Source organism: Triturus cristatus, chromosome 1_2 (genome assembly GCF_964204655.1).
Source record: "Triturus cristatus chromosome 1_2, aTriCri1.1, whole genome shotgun sequence".
In the NCBI taxonomy this organism is placed as follows: Eukaryota; Metazoa; Chordata; class Amphibia; order Caudata; family Salamandridae; genus Triturus; species Triturus cristatus.
In genome coordinates this window covers 543,285,847-543,303,685 of record NC_140580.1, presented here as the reverse complement: position 1 = coordinate 543,303,685, position 17,839 = coordinate 543,285,847, and the positions used below count along the sequence as shown (strand labels likewise).

Genomic DNA, 17,839 nt, shown 5'->3' with positions numbered 1-17,839 from the left:
GGTTGCTGTGGTCTCCGTCAGGGGCAAGGGCCCTTCTTCCTGGGAGGGGCCTGCCCCAGCCTCCAACCATGCCCTCAGAGCTTTCTGCATCTCTTCCTTGGTACCGAGGCTGGTGGTTGCAATGCCTTTGTCTCTGCAGAACTGTTTTAATTCTTTGTGCGTATATTCTTCCAGCCGTTCGGGCTGGAACTCCATTGTCGCGTTGTTTTCCTGGCTGCTCATGATGCTATTCGTTTGGATGGGTAGCTAGTGGGTACTGGCTGGTACGTACTGCGTTCGGCTCGGATCCCACCGCTGCCACCAAATGTTGGAAGGCGGACCCCGAGGAGTCGGTGAGACCACCAAGGGGGGGCCCTCTCACTGCACGAAGTAGCCGAGCGCTGCCGAGAAGTCTCCTGAGAGATCCTTCTCCTATCCCGTACTAGCACAGTAACACCACCACACCGGACTCAAGGAGGTTGTCTCAAGACAAGCAATTCTTTATCATCAATAAAAAGGTTACGAGTTCAATATTTACACGAAGGGATCGAGGGATCCACCAAAAGTCTCAATGTCTCTTTGGAAGGGTAGGGGTAGCGGGTCAGTCTTTGGCAGGAGTGCGGTACGAGGGTACCTGGGCCCCAGTTCTTATCCTCAAGCTGGAGGACCTCCGATCTCGGAGGGGTCGAGCCGCGACGGCGTCAGCAGGGCTCTGGCGTACAGTTCGTGGAGAGCCGCGATTCAATCAGCAGGGCTCTCAAGATGGTTTCTGCTCAGCTCGAGCCGCGACGTCGTCAGCAGGGCTCCGAGGAAGGTTTCAGCGAGGTTGGGCCGCGACAGCGTCAGCAGGGCTCCGATGTTCCAGGTGGTTCAGAAAGGGTTCACAAGAAGGAGCCGCGACGCAGTCAGCAGGGCTCGTGATGGTTCCGACAAGAGTTCTTCTCCGTAGGGTCAGCCGCGATTCAATCAGCAGGGCTCTCGACTCCGGGATACAACTGCCGAGCTGTGGTGGGGTCGCCCCAGATATAGGTCTGGAGCCCTTTGATGTCCGGACCTATGCGCCCGAGGGGGCGGCGTGGCCGGGTGGAGGTGGCCAGACGCCCAGCAGGAGAGGCGCCAGGCCCATGGGAGTTGCAGGGCGATCACACCTCGAGAGGGGAGGACAGTTGGGCGTCCCATCGATACTGTCCTCCGCCGGGGCGATGAATGGTTCCTGCGGCACCCCCTGGCCAGTTCGTGGTGCCTCGATGTCGGGGCTTCGCTGGGGTCGAGGCTGGGTTGAGCGGGGTCGCGCCGGCTGGGGCACGGTGTGACGTGGATGCCAACAAGATGGGAGCCACGAGGAGTATGCGACCACGTGCAGCTCCGGGTGAAGGGCCTTGGTGCAGTCCAGACGGGTGGCCCGTGACGGCCGGGGCGGGGAGCGGCCACAATCTAGGGGGTTAAGGACCACGCCACGAGGCCAGGTCCAACACTCAGTGTTTATAAGAAAAATGGGCCGGTAATCCGAGCAGCATCTCGAAGGGGGTTGGGACTTCGGGATCACTACAATGGTGGCCAGGTCCGTCTCTGGCCGAAAAGAGCCACACTCCGCCGCCTCTCGATACATCAACACCAGAGGGGAGACCAGGGTGTCTCGGTATGACGCATAAAACTCCTGGGGGAGCCCATCTGGTCCCAGCGTTTTACCAGTCGCCATGCGTGATATAGCGTCCGACACCTCTTCGGAGGTGATCGGGAGGTCTAGCGCCTCCGCCTCAGAGTCGTGAAGATGTGGGAGGCGGAACTGTTCCCGCCGGAGGAGCTCATATAGCGGAAGACAAGGCGTGCGTGCCGAATAAAGGCAGGCATAGTAGGCAGCGAAACATTCGGCCACCGCGGTCGGGGCGCGGTGGAGCTCACCACTGGCATCAGCTACCTCCGGAATTATACGATTGGCCATAGGGTAAGTAGCGAGACGATGGAGGAGCTTCCCATTTTTGTCTCCCCAGCCGTATACTCGGGCTACAGAAGATCGCCACAGCAATTTGGCAGCTTCCAAAGAGGCTTGTCTGATTTCATCCCGTAAGATCGCCAGCCTCCGGTTCTGGGGAGCAGAACGAGCTGCCACAGGTAGCGCCTCAAGCTGGGCGGCTTGCGCCTCCAAATATGTGAGATGGGAATCACGCTTCATACGGGTGAGCTTAAGTTGGCCTTTGGCAAAGCCCCGAATGGTTGCTTTTCCGGCCTCCAAAAGAATACGCAATGAAGACATCGACCCCTGGTTAGTGGCGAAGTAGAGGCGGAGTTCGGCACCCACTTGGTCTTTAAACTGCGCGTCTTGGAGGAACCAGGCATTAGGTCGCCAGATCGGCAGCGAGGACTGGGACGGGATGCCGATTTGTAGCAGTACGGGTTAGTGATCCGACAAGCCCCTGGGAAGGATAACAATCTTTTGAATTGCCCGACAGTCTTGGGCCGGCAGGAAAACAGTCTATGCGGGCATGCATGTGGTGAGAGGCTGAATTGTGAGTGTATTGGCGCTCCGTCGGGTACCAAAGTCTCCAGGCATCCCCGAGACCCAGGCTGGAGGCCCACGTCGAGAGGAGGCCAGACTGGGCAGTTCTGTAGGCAGAGGGAGGTGAAGCGGTGTCTCTGCTGGGGTCCATGACTGCATTAAAATAGCCCTCAATGACAGTCACTCCTAAGGGTAAGACAGCGACCTCTTAGGTAAGTCGCTGGAGTGTGGAAGCCAGCAGGGTGGGAGGGGAATAGACAGCCAGTAAATTAAGAGGGTGATCTCCGAGAGCCCCCTCCAGGAGAATAAAGCAGCCCTGAGGATCGTGCGTCACTTTGCGTACCACCAGGGGAAGGGAACTACGCGCCAAGATAGCTACTCCCCGCGACCCCCTACTAAAGCCAGAGTGCCAAACTCCGCCATAGCCATGCTGCGCCAGGAAGGGGCAATGATTGCCCAACAAGTAGGTATCTTGAAGCATGAGTATGTCTGCGGCTTGACGCTGGGCATATCGCAGGACAGCCGTATGCTTGACCTTGTCTAACAGGCCATTAACATTCCAGGATAATATCTGGAATCGTGTACCGCCCTCAGACTCACCGTGGAGGGGAAAGGCGCGCAGGGGGCCGGGCTGGGGCCAGCACAACAAGGATTATGGAAGTGGGACTGCAGCTAGAGCCAGCGGGAATGGTGTCCTGGCACAAGGTGGCGCGCGCACGCGCTTAGAGAAGTGCAGATGCAAGGGGTAACAAATGGTATTGCAATTCTGAGCATTGCCCGGTCGTGTCCCAGATCCGCAGGCAGGTTGGTGCAAGACAACAACAAAAGAACAAACACTGAAAACACGGGACAACGGTCCCCCCCAACCCAGTCCCTACCCCCCACCATATACTTCAGAAACGGAAGCATCTGTCGCCCAAACAATGAGTTATTAACAAAAGCCAAACTAAAATGCTTGGGAATGGGGAAGCATGGAGGACCCCATCTCATCTCAGGATGTGCATAGTCAAGTCCGTCAAGAATAGAAGAACGAGCGAGCCAGCATGTCGCCTCCGGCTGCGGAGCCCGGCCCGGCAGGCAGAGGCGAACTCAGGCAGGGCCCGAGAGGAGCGCCGGGCTACGTGAGAGATCTGTGTCGGGCAGTTCCGGCAGCGACAGACGAGGCGAAGCACCTCCAGAGGCCAGGCGGTCGGAGGAGCCAGACCACCGCAGGACCAGGTCATTCTCAGGGAGCGGCACCGACCGTCGAGAAGGGCCCAGCGGGGAATCCGAACGGGCACAGCCATGACCACGGCGCCTACGCGAGCGGTTCCGTTGAGGTCGGGGACCGGGTGTCCCTTGCTGGACGCCTCCCTCGGCAGCACTCCCAGGTAACGGATTATGGGTCTGGACCCGTCGGGGGTATTCCTCCGTGGCCCAAGCCCAGGCCTCTTCGGGGGTGTCAAAAATAGGGTCTTGTGGGAGTGCACCACTCGCAGTCGCACCGGAAAGAGAAGTCTATACTGGACATTAAGAGCGCGGAGCTTCTGTTTGACCTCCCCAAATGAACGGCGCTGACCCTGGACTTCGCGAGTGTAATCAGGGAAAATCAGGATGGTGTGATTGTCGTATTTGAGGCGTTGCTGCTTACGGGCCTCGGCCAGAACAGAGTCACGATCCTTGAAGTTGAGAATCCTCATAATGATCAGTCTGGGAGGTTCCCCCGGGGGCGGCCTGGGAGCCAGAGAACGGTGCGCACGCTCTATCACAAACCACGGAGAGAGGGAGCTCTCCGGGATCCAGGTGCGCAACCACCTCTCCACAAAGTTCGCCATCTGGCCCTGCTCCGCTCCCTCCGGAAATCCCACCAGGCGGAGGTTATTGCGGCAGGACCTATTTTCAGCATCTTCCACCAGCCGGTGCAACTCTTGAGTGTGGGATTGAAGGAGAACGAGCGGACCCTTGAGTCGCTGAACTTCGTCTTCCACGGTAGAGATTCGGGATTCAGTTTCTTTGATCCGGGCCGTTGCGTTCCGAAGGTCCTGCCGAAGGAGAGTGACGTCCACCCGGACCTCAGCGATCTTGCCCTCTACGGAGGACTGTGAGGCATGGATAGCTTGAAGGATAGTAGATAGGTCCGCTGCAGGTGAGGCATCCTTATCCGCACCGCCGCCAGCCGCCCCCGAGTCCACGGTTGTGAAGCGGTCCATTTTAGTTCGGGTGGCGGAGGTTTTGGCGGCTTGGGTACGACCCATGGCCACTGTCAGTAGGACAGGGGGCCAGTCATGCTTCCGACTAGGACCTACAGCAGGGGTCAGAGATCAAGGCGGCCGGGGGGGCAGGACCCCAGCAAAAGCCAACGGCACACGGGACACGCAGCCGACTGTGCCTCCAACAGCGGTCGCCCACGGCGGAGCGCCAGTAGAGAGGTCCAACTCCAGCCTCCGCCGCAGGGCCAGAGGTCACTCCAGGCACCAGGAGGGCCACGGTTCGGAAGCAGGGGGACAACAGGAGCAGCTATCCGCCAGGGTCACGCGTCGCGGGCGAACAAGCGCGCCCCCGGGGCCACCCCCCCCAAACAGAGGCAACACAAGGAAGACAGGAGGAGCGACCAAGGGCGGTCACGGGGCCAGAGGCCAATTCAGCTTCAGAGCGGGTAGTCCAGGCAGGCGGGGAGACACAGCACACCAACCTCCAAGGTGCAGTGTACAGGACCCAAGGCACGCACAACACAGTCAAAGTGGGGCCCCTAAGGGAAAGCTGTGCAGGAGCGGCCTCAGAATCCGGGAGGCCAGGCAGGCGCAGTCCACCAAGATAAGCAGGGAGAAGCAGGGAGACACAAGGGGACAGTTCCCAGAGTCCAACTCTCCCCCAGGGCCAGGTCGCTTCTCCCCAGGTGATGTAAGGCCTCAAGGAACAACACCAGGGCAGCTCCGGGGGCAATCAGATCAGGCGGGCACAGCGCCATGGCCCGGCAAGGAGAACAGAGGACCGACACCCAGCTCACCACATCCAGGGCCCAGAACACTTCAAGAGCAGGCGGTCTGCACGAGCGGGGGGTGCCTTCAATAACAGTCACAGCCTCTCCCCCCCCACCACCGCCACTCACCAAGTCCTCGCGCCCGCCGTAAGTCAGGCTCCCAGCCTCGGGATACAGAAGATGGGAGGAGGCTGCAGCAATACCACCAACCCAGGGCCTCCGCTGCCCGAGAACGACAGCCGACACCACGGCAGCGCCGCGGGAGAGCCAAGGGTGCAGCTTCAGGCGCCACCGCCGCAGAGAACAGCCAGGCGTGGGGTGAAGACACAAGGGACCCCCGGCGAGCCCAGTCGTCGCCGCCAGGCCCCGCACTCCAAGTGGGCCGCCCCTACCAAGTCCAGGTCCGAAGCAGGCGATCTACACGTGCGGGGGAGGGGGGAAAGGCCCCCACCCCAGTCACAGCCTCCGTCCTCCCGCCGCCGCCTCCACTCACCGTCTGGCCTCCCAGCGCCAATCTCGTCCCCGATGACCCGCACTCACTGCACCCCCAGTACTCCCGCTGCCCGAGGACAGTAGCCGGCACCACGGAGACACCGCGGGGGAGCCCGGAGCGCAGATGCGGAGCCGCAGCCAGCTCAAGCCACCGCTCAGCCCCAGGGCACTGCAGCGCAGACCCGCAGCAGCTGCAACGGCCACAGGAGAGGGCAGCCAGCCGGGCGGGGGCCGGTATCATAGCGGGCACCACACCGGAGGAGCGCAGAAGCCCCCACCTGCCACCACAGCCCGGACAAGTCACCTCCACTCACCGCGAGGCCAACAGCGCGACACCACAGCTCCTTCCAGGGACCGCTGGGGTCTCAGCAGAGCGGCGAGGAGGCCGCCATCTTAGATCAGGGTGCCCGGCTGGCAGATCAAAGAGCAGGAAAACACCGGTTCACCGGCTCCCCAGGGCCAGGACTCCAGCCCAGAATGCAGCGAGGCGTCCGCTAGGGAAGGAGAGGCCGGATGACTTCAGGGACCAGCGGATTCCAGTCAGATGGCGGAGGGGTCCGAGAGCACCCTCAAGATGCGACCGCCATTTTAGCCGGGTAAGCCACGCCACCTCCCATGTTTAAAAAAAGTATGTTATCTAGCTACACAGTCCTACTTAATTCGTAGGAACCATAAAACACTAGCTGTTAAGGGTCTGCAAAGATATCAGACACCTACAGTGGAATTTCCAGTGTCACCTTTCCCACCCATCTAATCCGTTGCGTAGCTTTTTACGATATGTGGACTACCAGCTCTGTTGGTCGGTGGAGGTATTCACCAGGTCACCTAAATCCTCTGTCCACTCTCAGCGCGGGTTCCTGTTTGGAGGCAATGACCAGGACGTTAACCACCAGCAGGTGAGCCACTCAGTAATATAATCTCAAACCCAGTAGAGCTATGTCCCCACCGCATCATAAGGATTCCTTGTCAAGGTTGTTAATGCTATCCTTGCGTCTCCACATCCCATAGACGCATTCGCGTCAGAAGAATTCCTCAGGTGCTTTTTTAATAGATAATATTTTGCAACATATAAAGAAACTTGGACAGCGTAGCCATCTTGCAGAGAGCAGACCAGGAGTTTTAGACAATGTTCTGCGCCCTTTCTGTATTCCTCCAAGACTCTCCCCAGATTGAGCCTTCGAAACTCAGAAGAGGCCAGTGTAAAGTATATCCCTTGATGTGGGAAGCCCTCCTGGTCCAACCTCAGTGGACATTCCCAACCCAGCTGGTTCTGCGACTCTGCGTATTCCAGAGTGCCCACCAAATACACCCAACATTGCTAAGTCTCTAGGTACCGAGTGTTCCAGGTCCATCAAGCACAGAATTCGATCACTGGCATAAAGAGATATAATATCTGTACAATCCAGTGTCCATTTCAATCCTTGAATTAGAGCATCCATTCTTACCATATTAGCCAGGGCCTCCAATGCCAGTGAAAATAACTGGGGAGAGAGTGGGCATCCCTGCCTAATCCCCAACTTAACTGGAATTCCTCTGATAGTATCCTGTTAATTTCCACCCTGGCCAGTGGCTCAACGTAGAAGAGCTGTATACAGGACAGAAACTCAGTCCCAAACCGTTTGTTTTGCAGGATTATTAGCAGATAGCTCCACTCTGAAGAGTCAAATGCCTTTTATGCATCCAGAGCCAGTAGGATTGCTGGCTCTTGTATAGCAATGCAGGTTGCCAATCACCCAACATGGCTTATTTTTTTATTTTGTAACTTATTTTTATTGGTAATATAATAAGGCATGTGGCAGTAATTACTTCAGAGCTCTCAAAGGCCGTTGTAGTGTATTCTACACATAGGTTCATCAGACTGCAGTTTGGCCACATTTCTCCACCCCTCCTCCAACAGCACCCTCTGCAAATACAATCTCTCTTAAATTAGTAGAATGGCTTGATCTCATCATGGGGGCCATACATGGACTTCCCCAATAAACATTCAATTTGCCCCAGACCTGCTCCCACTTTTTGGGACAGACCCTGCTTTCATATACAACTTTTTCTGCCACCATGCACCAGTGCCTATCTTTCTTACAGTCTCGGAGAGTTGGTGCGGTGGACGCTCCACACAATCTAGTGATATTACAGTTGGCTATTATCATCAACATTGAAGCCCAGGTCCTCTCTTTGTTGGTTAGGCCAGTAACTTCCCATACATTTAATGGACACCACTTAGACAGTGGTTCAATCTCCACTCTTGAAACATCATTCAAGTAGGGTGTTATTGCTTCCCAGAAGCTTTTGACCACTGGGCAGTCCCATATTATGTTACAAAATGTACCCTCCCAGTTAGACTGTCTCCGACAACTAAAGTCCAGACCTCTGCCCGTCTTAGTGAGGGTTTTACAGGAGAATTAGGGTCTGTGCAATATCCTGCGTTGAAGCAACAAGGATGTGGAATTACTATAGCCTGACGCCCAGGACATATTGTTTGGGGTCAAGGGCAACAAGTTTTCAAGTGTATTTTGTACTTGGGACAAGTAGGCCCAGGCCCCTGCAGCACAAACCCTTTGGCTGCCAGTTTGCAGTACCACATTATGGATCAGGGAAGGGCACTATCTGCAGTTAAGGTAATACTTTTGCCCATATGTTAATGCTGTTCAAACTTGTATTTATGGTTCATTAATTGAAAGCCTTTATTTTTAGGGTGATCGCTCTAAGTAAATGTTGCAAGCTCCAACTGCACTACTGACAGTGGTTCCAGTACAAAAATGTGTACACAGGTTTTCAAAGTTTAGCAATATGAGGCTATGTATAATGCTCACAGAATGCTCTCTGATTTGATGCAGATATTTGAAGAAGCTTGAAAGCAAGATTGAAGATCCTTTGCTTTCAAAATAAAATGTTCATAAAACAAATGAGAGCAGGAAAAGAAACATTTTGCTAAACCATTCTAAAATTTGAGGTAACATTTCTTTGCAGCATCATTTAGTAACATGTGTTGATGCATGCTAGTATTTCCCCAAAATATTCATAATGGAAAATCAGTGTAACCAGTTTAAGTAAGATTATGGGAAACAAAAAATAAACGAGCATTGGCAAAGCCAGTAGGTCTGAAATTGTTGGTCAGCTTTTGAGGTTTGTCAGTTTGTGGCTTGTTTTGGCATGGTTTTTGTAAAACCTTATTTGTGAGGGAGCTGCCGGGCCCTCATCATTATAACAAACATTGGCAAAACCAAAATACTTTTTGGGTTTCCAAAAGCACACACTGAACAGTAGTAACTGGAACTGAACAAAACTACTTTGTGTGCCGATATGCTCCGAGAGAGAGAGAGAGGAGAGAGAGGAGAGAGAGGAGAGAGAGGAGAGAGAGGAGAGAGAGGAGAGAGAGGAGAGAGAGGAGAGAGAGGAGAGAGAGGAGAGAGAGGAGAGAGAGGAGAGAGAGAGGAGAGAGAGGAGAGAGGAGAGAGAGAGAGAGAGAGAGAGAGAGAGAGAGAGATTGATTTAATAAATACAAAAGATCAGGGTCAGCGCCAGACCAAATTAGGGCCCAATCATTAAAGAAAGTCTCAAAAGCGCACCCATGGTATATGTCCTTGCATTAAGTGCCGCTATACGGCTTTCGTGAATTCCCAAGAATTTACAGTAGGACAAGAAATAGTACTCCTAGAAAATATCTGTGAACTGCATTTTAGCATGAGCAAATATGCATGTGTAGATTTGCTCATGTGAAAATTGGAGTGTTTGCAAGATCACTTTCCCTCCACCCACTTTTTTCCGGAAGAAGGTTTACAACTGCCATTGTCAGGAGTAAATTTCCAACATTTCTCAGTATAGGAAAATATTAGAGAAGAGTTGTTAAAAAACACTTAAACAAAACATGCAAGTTAGTTGGTTTGCGCAGACTCAAATGGGCATTCTAACCCTGGAACTATTGCTTAACACTACCTTCTGCCGCAGTATGTTGATCTGCGGAAACGTGGCAACATAAGGTGATTGCAAGTATTCAAACACTACTAGGTATGAGCCCTGGCATAATCAGAGAGGCTATATCAGAAGTAGATTTATGCAGCAACCTCTCCCATTGACAAGTAGATATTTTATTAAATTCTACACCCCTGTGCAACCTGGATCTCGCAGATCTGGCTAACTCTAAGGGGGAGGCCAGCGCCTCCAGTCAATCCTCATCCTCTAGCTCAACCAGGTCCTCCCGCCACTGCTCTCAGAGACCCAGGAGAGGGTTTGGGAAGTTGTTAGTTAGCTTTTGGTAGGTCTGGGAGATCGCTCTTCGGTCCATGAGGTCAGTCATGAGTCTATCCTCCAGTAGGGAAGCCTCTGGGAGCCCCCGTCCGCCTGGAATGGCCACCAGTACAGCAGGTCTAATCTGTAAATATTAAAATGTTTCGGTAACTGCCAGGCCATAGTCTTGATCCTGTGCACCTCTGCACCAGTTTCTTCGTGGCTATCCGCTGGAGCGTCCCTTCCCACAGTAGTGTTCTCTGTTCACCTTCTATTACCCCAAAGTACAATTTTGGGACCAGGAAAGGTGCGTTTTGTAACACGTACATAAACCAGGAGAGCGCCATCATTTTAAATAGGGTAGCGTGCCCTACTAAGGAGAGCGGCAGCGACCTCCAGTGGTGAACATCTCCCTTCAGTCGCACCAGTGGGGACTGGAGATTAGGAGTGTAAAATAGATCCGGGTCTGTTGTAATATATATACCAAGCTAACGGAAACCTTCAGTCAGCACCTCAGTCTGCCATTCCGGGGGTAGGGCTCAAGTCAAGCCATGCAGAGCGTAAATCATGGATTTAGGCCAGTTTACACATTGTAATTCCCGAAATTCGTGAATATATTTAGTATTCCACTTATTGAGAAACAAGGTGCTACCACAGAGGAGAATGTCATCCGCATATAAGGATATTCTATCTTCGCAATCCTTCGCCCAGCGCAGTCGCCATATCAGTGGGTCTTCCCAAGATTTGCGGTGAGAGGGGACAGCCCTGCCTCATTCCCCTTCAGAGGGGGAATGACCTGGATGTTCTGACGTTCACTACTACCTGCGCCAGGGGTTTCTCATACAGATGCCGCAGCCAAGTCAGGAATTTAGGTTCAAAACCCATCTTCTCCAGCACAGCAAATAAGTACGGCCACTCGACTGTGTCAAATGCCATACAGGCAACAAGTGATATGACCGCGCATATTCCTGTAGTGTGTCTACCCTCCCTAACACTCCCTGAAGCTGGCGCAGATTAAGTGCTGTATAGCGCCACGGCATAAAACCGGAGTGGTTCGGGTGTACCAGCCTCGGGATGATCTGTATGAGCAGAGATGCAAGTAATTTGGCTAGAATTTTGACTCTTGCTTTAAGTAGGGAGATGGGGAGCAATTGTCCCTTGGTTTGCCCTCTTTATGGATTACCACAATGGAGGCCAGTCGCTCATCCTCTGAGAGCGTCCCCTTTTCCGGCTTTCTAAATACAGGTTTATCAAGTACGGGGCTACCTTATTAGCTGACAACTTGTATAATTCAATTGGGAGGCCATTGGGTCACATAGCTTTACCTGAATAGATACTGCAAATTGCCTGGGCCACCTCTTTGTCTCTGATGTCGTCCTCCATCAATGCTAGGTCGTCAGGGGTAAGGGTGAGAAGGGGCATATCTGCCAACAGCTCCCTAGCTTCCTCTCCCATGGATGTTGTGGCTGGAATGTACAAGTGGGAATAATAGGGTGACGAAGGCTTCAGCAATTTCTTGCAGGTCCATTAATACTACCCCCTCGTCAGTGACAATAGCAGTGACCAGCCTGCTTGCGCACTCACGCCTGTCAAGACAGGCCAGAAATTTCCCTGCCTTTTCTCCCAATTCATATATTTTGTGTTGTGTAGCTAAGTGTCTAACCTTTGCTGCCTCCATAGCTAAAGCTTTATACTACTTCTTGAGGCCCAGGTGTGTCTGATGGTATCGGAGTCCTCCCCGGTTAACTCTGTTTCCAGGTCTAGGATATCCTTCTCCAGCTTTTTAAAGGCCGCCCCCTGTCCCTTTTATGACCCACCATAAGGGAGATTGCCTGCCCCCTAATCACTGCCTTGAAGGCTTTCCATAGGATCTGCGCTGATTCCACTGACGCTTCATTTTCTTTGAAGTAGTTCTCCACTGTTTGTGTTAGCCCTTCCCTAACTTGCGGGACTTTTAGGTACCAGGGGTCCAGCGAGATGATCTTCCTGGGTCTCGGCGTACCCCTAGTGTAGGTGGCCCATATAGGCGAGTGGTCTGAGAAGCCCATTGGTAGGTGTCGCACTTCTCTAAAGTTTGCCACTTTGCTGGCCAGGGTGAGAATGTAGTCTATTCTGGAGAGGCTATTGTGTGCTCCCGAGTGAAATGTGTAGTGTTGTGGTTTCGCCACACATCGGACAGTCCCATGGAAGTAAGGAAGTCTGAGAATCGAGAGTGAATGTGCGGCGGGCACCGGGGTGGTAGCGGCCCTTCTATTCACACAAAGCCACGTTAAAAGTCTCCTCCTTTCAGGAGCATTATCTATGGGAATCCCAGAAACACATCACCTAGGTCTGGGAAAGCTATGTTGTGCAGTGCTGGGGGAACATACTTTGTCAGGACAGCCAAAGTCTTTCCTTCCCATGTGCATGACACTGCTGCTTATCTGCCCTGAGTGTCTGTCCAGGCCTGTTACATGTTCAGGGGGAAACGTTTCCTTAGGATTATCCCTACCCCTTTAGGCCCTGTGGCAAACCCAGCATGGGCAACTAGTTTATATCCCCATTGGTCCAATGCTTTACGGGTATTGCCCACTAAATCAGTCTCCTGCAAGAAGACTACATCTTGGAAATATCGTTTGATACACAGGAGCAAGCACTATTCCTCGCTTCAGTTTATCCCGCAGGCCATTAACATTCCAGGATAGCAGCTGCAACCCCGGGGTGACAATGGATTCGGCCATATTCTGTCTGAGAATCCCCTTATTTCCTCTACCCTCCTTTGGGTTGCTGTCTCAGGGGTTGGGTCCAAATTGGTGAACTCACACTAAGCTCTGTTCCATTACCCTCTGTGGTGTGACAACTCAACTGCTGCCATGTCAAACAAAACTTAATCAAGCGTAGTCCCTTCCGCTCCCCCACCCGATCTCTAATAGACTGGTCCTTAGAACTGTAACCTATAACAACCCTGTCTTAAACTACCCGCCTCTCCAGCTCTACAGTGCGCCTGTCTCCCTGCCCTATTCTGAATTGTGGAGGACTGCGGCCCAACCCCTACGACCCACCACCCTCTCATCACCATTAAGGAACCAGAATACATTCCCAACATACCAAAACAGCAATCCTGTTGCAAGGGCCCTTAACAAGTGCAGTACCCACGAGGTCGGATCTGCCTTGAAGTTCCCAGTCACTGTGATGCCGTTGGCTCCCCGTTAGTTACTCCACAATCTAAGATCCTGGAGTAGGGGGTTCAATTTAGCCCATCATTCCGTTAGGGACAGCTGGCATCATGACTTTCTTGTCCGGTCTCCTGGATTCTCTGCTCTGTGCGTTTTGCAGGTCTCTTCAACTGCCGTTGCCCCCACACACTATCCATCCAGCCATTCCCAAGCCTCTACAGGAGACGCAAAAAACCATGCCTTGCCATGAGTTTCAATCCACAGCTTCACAAGAGCATGGAGTACTTCACTCCCTTGTCTCGCAACGCTTTTTTGACTTCCAAGAAACTTCTCCTCTGCTTCTGCACTTTCATAATAAAGTCCGGGAAAAAGGTTATCATGTTCTTTACATACGACACCGGTGGAGCGCATCCAGCAGTCGGTAATATAGCATCTTGGTTGCGGAAATTGAATATTTGAGCCGGGTTCGGCCTTGGTGGGGCTTCGGGCGTCCACCGGGAATCCGGTGTGCTCTTGACCGAGAAAAATCTAGATGGGCCACATGGCTGTAAGTGCTGCACCACCAGTTCATCTACAAAGAGGTATGTCACCGGCCCTTCCACTCGTTCCAATTTTGCGTATATTATTTTGCTGCAATCTGCCCTCATGCCTCCAGTAGTTGTCTTGTGGCTTGCAATTCATTGACTGGTTTCTTTGGTTCTTCTGAGTCGTCTGAAGATAGACTGTGGTGGTCTCTACTGCTTTAACTCTTTCGCTCATATTTCGGAGGTCCGGTCTGACTAGCGAAACCTCAGCCGTAATGGAGTCCACGCACGTCTCTAGCGATGTGCGCACTCCAATTATGGCCGACATGATATCTCGCAACGTGGGATCTCCCCCCCTCTTGCGGCGGCTTGGTGAGGGGTAGCTACTGCTCCTGGGAGTCGGCTGCTGCCTCAGGACTTTTGTGCATCATGAATTTGTATAGTTTGGTTTGGTATGTTCCGCGCATTCCTTTCCCACCTGTCATCGTGGTTAAGTGAGGTGGCTGGTGGAAGCCAGGCAGGGGCTCCGGGCCCCCAAGGGTAATAACTGCCACCTGTCCGGATTCCCCTCAAGAGGCCCAGGCCTGGCTCCCTCCCTGTTGTATTTCGTGTCACCCAGGGCCACAGTCCGCCTCGTTGTTACCAGCAAAACAAACACAATCCCAGCAAATGTTGGGAATTGGCCTGCTCTCTGTTTTAATATCTCACCTGGAGACCATTTGGTTGGTGTTCCTACCTCTTGTGTAGCGGGGATTGCAGGTTAGGGTTCTAGTGAGCTATTCCACTGCTACCAGTAGATCTGGTCCAGTTTCTGTTGCTACTGAGAAGGCTGGTCTCTATTCCACTAAGAGTCCCCTTCGCCTCTTTCTCAGTGAGGGCTCCCACTATTGAAGATACTTATGACCTCTCCTGGGCCCCCAACGTTTCGCTCCCATCGCCAGACACCAACTCTTCCAGCCTGACACTCGCTGCTGAGAAGCAGCATGGCGGGGCAGCTCTTTCACGTGCACCGTCTGCTTCCACCTTATGGCTAGGGCTCGTGCACGCTCACCCCTCCGTCGTAACATCTTTGGTGCCTCTCCTTAATGCGCCAGCTTGGTCTCTGCAAAGCTCAACAGATAGCCACAGTCTGTGTATGCCGGTGGACTTCCCTGGGTCTTCCCCCAGTTGTAGCTGACAACCGGCTGGTCCGTCACCTACTGTCCTTGCGCGGAGCCACACTCCCTCAGTCGTCTGTCCGGGACTCTCGCACCTCGGCTAATGGCTTCCCACACTCGCGGCCCTTGCACCAGTCACCGTGGGGGAACGGAGGGGCACACCGTCACCGATCTGTCGATCCTTTCTCCGATGGCCCAGCTGGTGTCTACCGCATCAAGTCGACGATGGCTTAGACTGACTGGGATCCGGCACTCCTGATTAATTTAGGCCCCGGCTGCCCAGTGTTGTTAGGTTGCTCCTCCTCTCTTCTATTGGTGTCTCGGGGGGTTCACTCTTGACCGGGTGCCACCCTACTTCAGTGGTTTGGCACAATGATGCTGGTTCCCCAAATAGCGGATATTACGCTGGATTATGCTAGATGTGTGTGGTGTTTTACGGAAGCCCCTCTAACGAGCGGCCATCATCACTAACATTTGGCCACTCCCCGCCAATATGCCTTTTTAGGTTGTGCTGTTCATAAGGGCATGAAACAGACTGATCCTTGGGCATCAATTTGTCTATCACTTTAATAAGTCAGATGGCCAAAACCTTTGGCAAGATTTTAACCTCTGTATTGAGCAGGGTGATTGGCCTATAGGAGGTACACTGTTCCGCCAGCTTACCCTCTTTATAGAGGAGTACTATGGTCACCATTCTGAGGTCTCTAGTTAGGTCTCTCCCTTATTTGCTTCATTCAGCAGGTCCATGCAGTGGTTCCTGTAGCAAACATGGAAGTAAAATGTAGGTAAGGTCTCCATCACCATGCGGTACTGGCCCCTAGCACACCAAACAGGGGGTCCAGTGTAGAGAGTCACAAGATATACTTTTACTTGTCTGTGTCGGGGGGGGGGGGTGTACTCACTCCCGTCCGAGGAATCTTACTAGGGGGCCAAGGCTCTTTTAATTGTGTGGACACCTGTACAGGAAAACTCTATGTGGCGCTGCTTTTACTCAAAGCCACGCTTGACACAGTGGTCACGCAACACATACAACACCACCATTTTATACTAATATACCCATGTCATACCAATCACTTACAGTTTTGTTTGTGTGATTCTCGCAACTCTGCAACAATAGACAACTTGGATTGTCTATTATCGTGTAATAGTAGGTTATTGCCACTGCTCAACCCCACAGTGCAATGAATAGTTAAGAAAGCCCACAAAACCAAGAGGACCTAACAATGCCAGAAGGGGCAACACAGCATAAAGCCACAGTAAATGGTCGTGCCCAGAAGAAGCCATACGGTTTGGCGGTTCTACACTCTCACATCAAGGGAAGTGCTTCTTTAGGTTGCCCGTGATGTAGGTTGTAGAACCCTGTTTAGTAAAAGACATTCTACCAAACTAGTTTCCTTCTCACTCATTTACAAATAAGTCAAATTTATCTTGACTGGTATTTTTGTAGAAACATAAGGTGCCAATAATTTTCTGTCCTACAAAATCCAATTGGCACCCGTAAAACAGCACTATCAACAGTAATCACAAAGGATTACAGCTTTTCAAATGTGTAGCTGTAATTAAAAGAAACGTTCCTGACAGTTTTCCATACTTACAAACCTATATTTGTAGTTTTCCTTCTGAGCAGACTCACAGCTACTTACAATAACCTTCCATGTTTCCATCCCTTAAAATGTAAGGCAGTTACCTGCTCCATTGTGGGACAAGTGTATCCTTAAATTAATTATTTTCGTACTCTTTGTGATGTTCCAAAAAAGTTGGAAAAAAAAAATATATATTGTTCCAGTATGGCGAAAAAATAAGAGCGGAGCCAGACTTACTCACCAGGCAATGAGTCAGAGTTGGCCACTGCCCAACACTCTGAGCAGGCTAAATAAACAGAACAGGTGGATATGTGTCATTTCCTTCTCTGGCACTCTCTACTACTAAACAATATAAGAAACAGAAGCCACATCACACCAGCCTTACGCACACTCTCCTTCCTCCCAACCACTTCCTGCTTATAGGATACATCCAACCATCTCTAGGGACGTTCCCTATCTAGTTCAAGAATGCATTTTAAATATGCCATCTGCCATCATGCACTTTTGTAAATAAATCAACTCTTGTACGATCTGTAGTAGAACACAGGGGTTCTCGCTTCTAAATCATAGTCCATTTGTGAGCAAGAGGGGATAGGTCCCAAACCACTGCTGAAAAATCAATCAGTGAGTGGGATCAGCCAGGCGATATGACCTTCACAACAGTGAATGTTCATAAGAAGCATCAGGTCGACCATGTTTGTCTTTATGAACATTCTTTGTCCTATTAAGTAAGCAGCAGAGCGCCTCAAACCCCTATTACTGGATTTCCAACAGCTAATAAATAGCAATATCCATTCCTAATGGGCTACAATTGTATTTAAAGAAGATTAGTGTATACGACTAACATGGGAAATAAACAAAAAGGCTTAACTACTTCTTTTAAAAACACTGTTCCAATGGCATGGATAAAGGGAAGCATACAGTACCAGTGCCTTCAATCCCTGTAGAACGAAAGGAGTAATAAAATGGTGGTCCTTCAGCCTGTTCTCGTAGAACACAATCAAAACTTCCACTGTAAAAAAAAAACCAAAAAAACCAATCACTATATTTATACATTCATACTGAGGTAGGGCACAATATATTTGTGGGATATTACAGTGCTTTCAACATACATTAAAATAAAATCAGAACATACATTTATCAACAGTAGGAGCGCAAACATTTTAAGAAGCAAACACACCTTAGGAATAAAATATTCTACCATGTCAACATATCTTTGAGGGTAACTTGTGGAAGTCAATTGCTTTGTTAGGCTCATAAGTCCCTTAC

The 17,839-nt window shown here is 51.7% G+C and overlaps 1 protein-coding gene across 1 annotated transcript in view; it reads right to left on the bottom strand.

Moving 5' to 3' along the window:
- The window catches only part of MMS19 (MMS19 cytosolic iron-sulfur assembly component), a 498,998-nt gene that overhangs the window by 374,497 nt on the left and 106,662 nt on the right, over nucleotides 1-17,839 (bottom strand). The window contains exon 4 of the mRNA XM_085606380.1: nucleotides 17,497-17,582. Within this exon, the coding sequence (XP_085462506.1) occupies nucleotides 17,497-17,582 (86 nt within the window). The remainder of the gene's footprint in view (nucleotides 1-17,496; nucleotides 17,583-17,839) is intronic.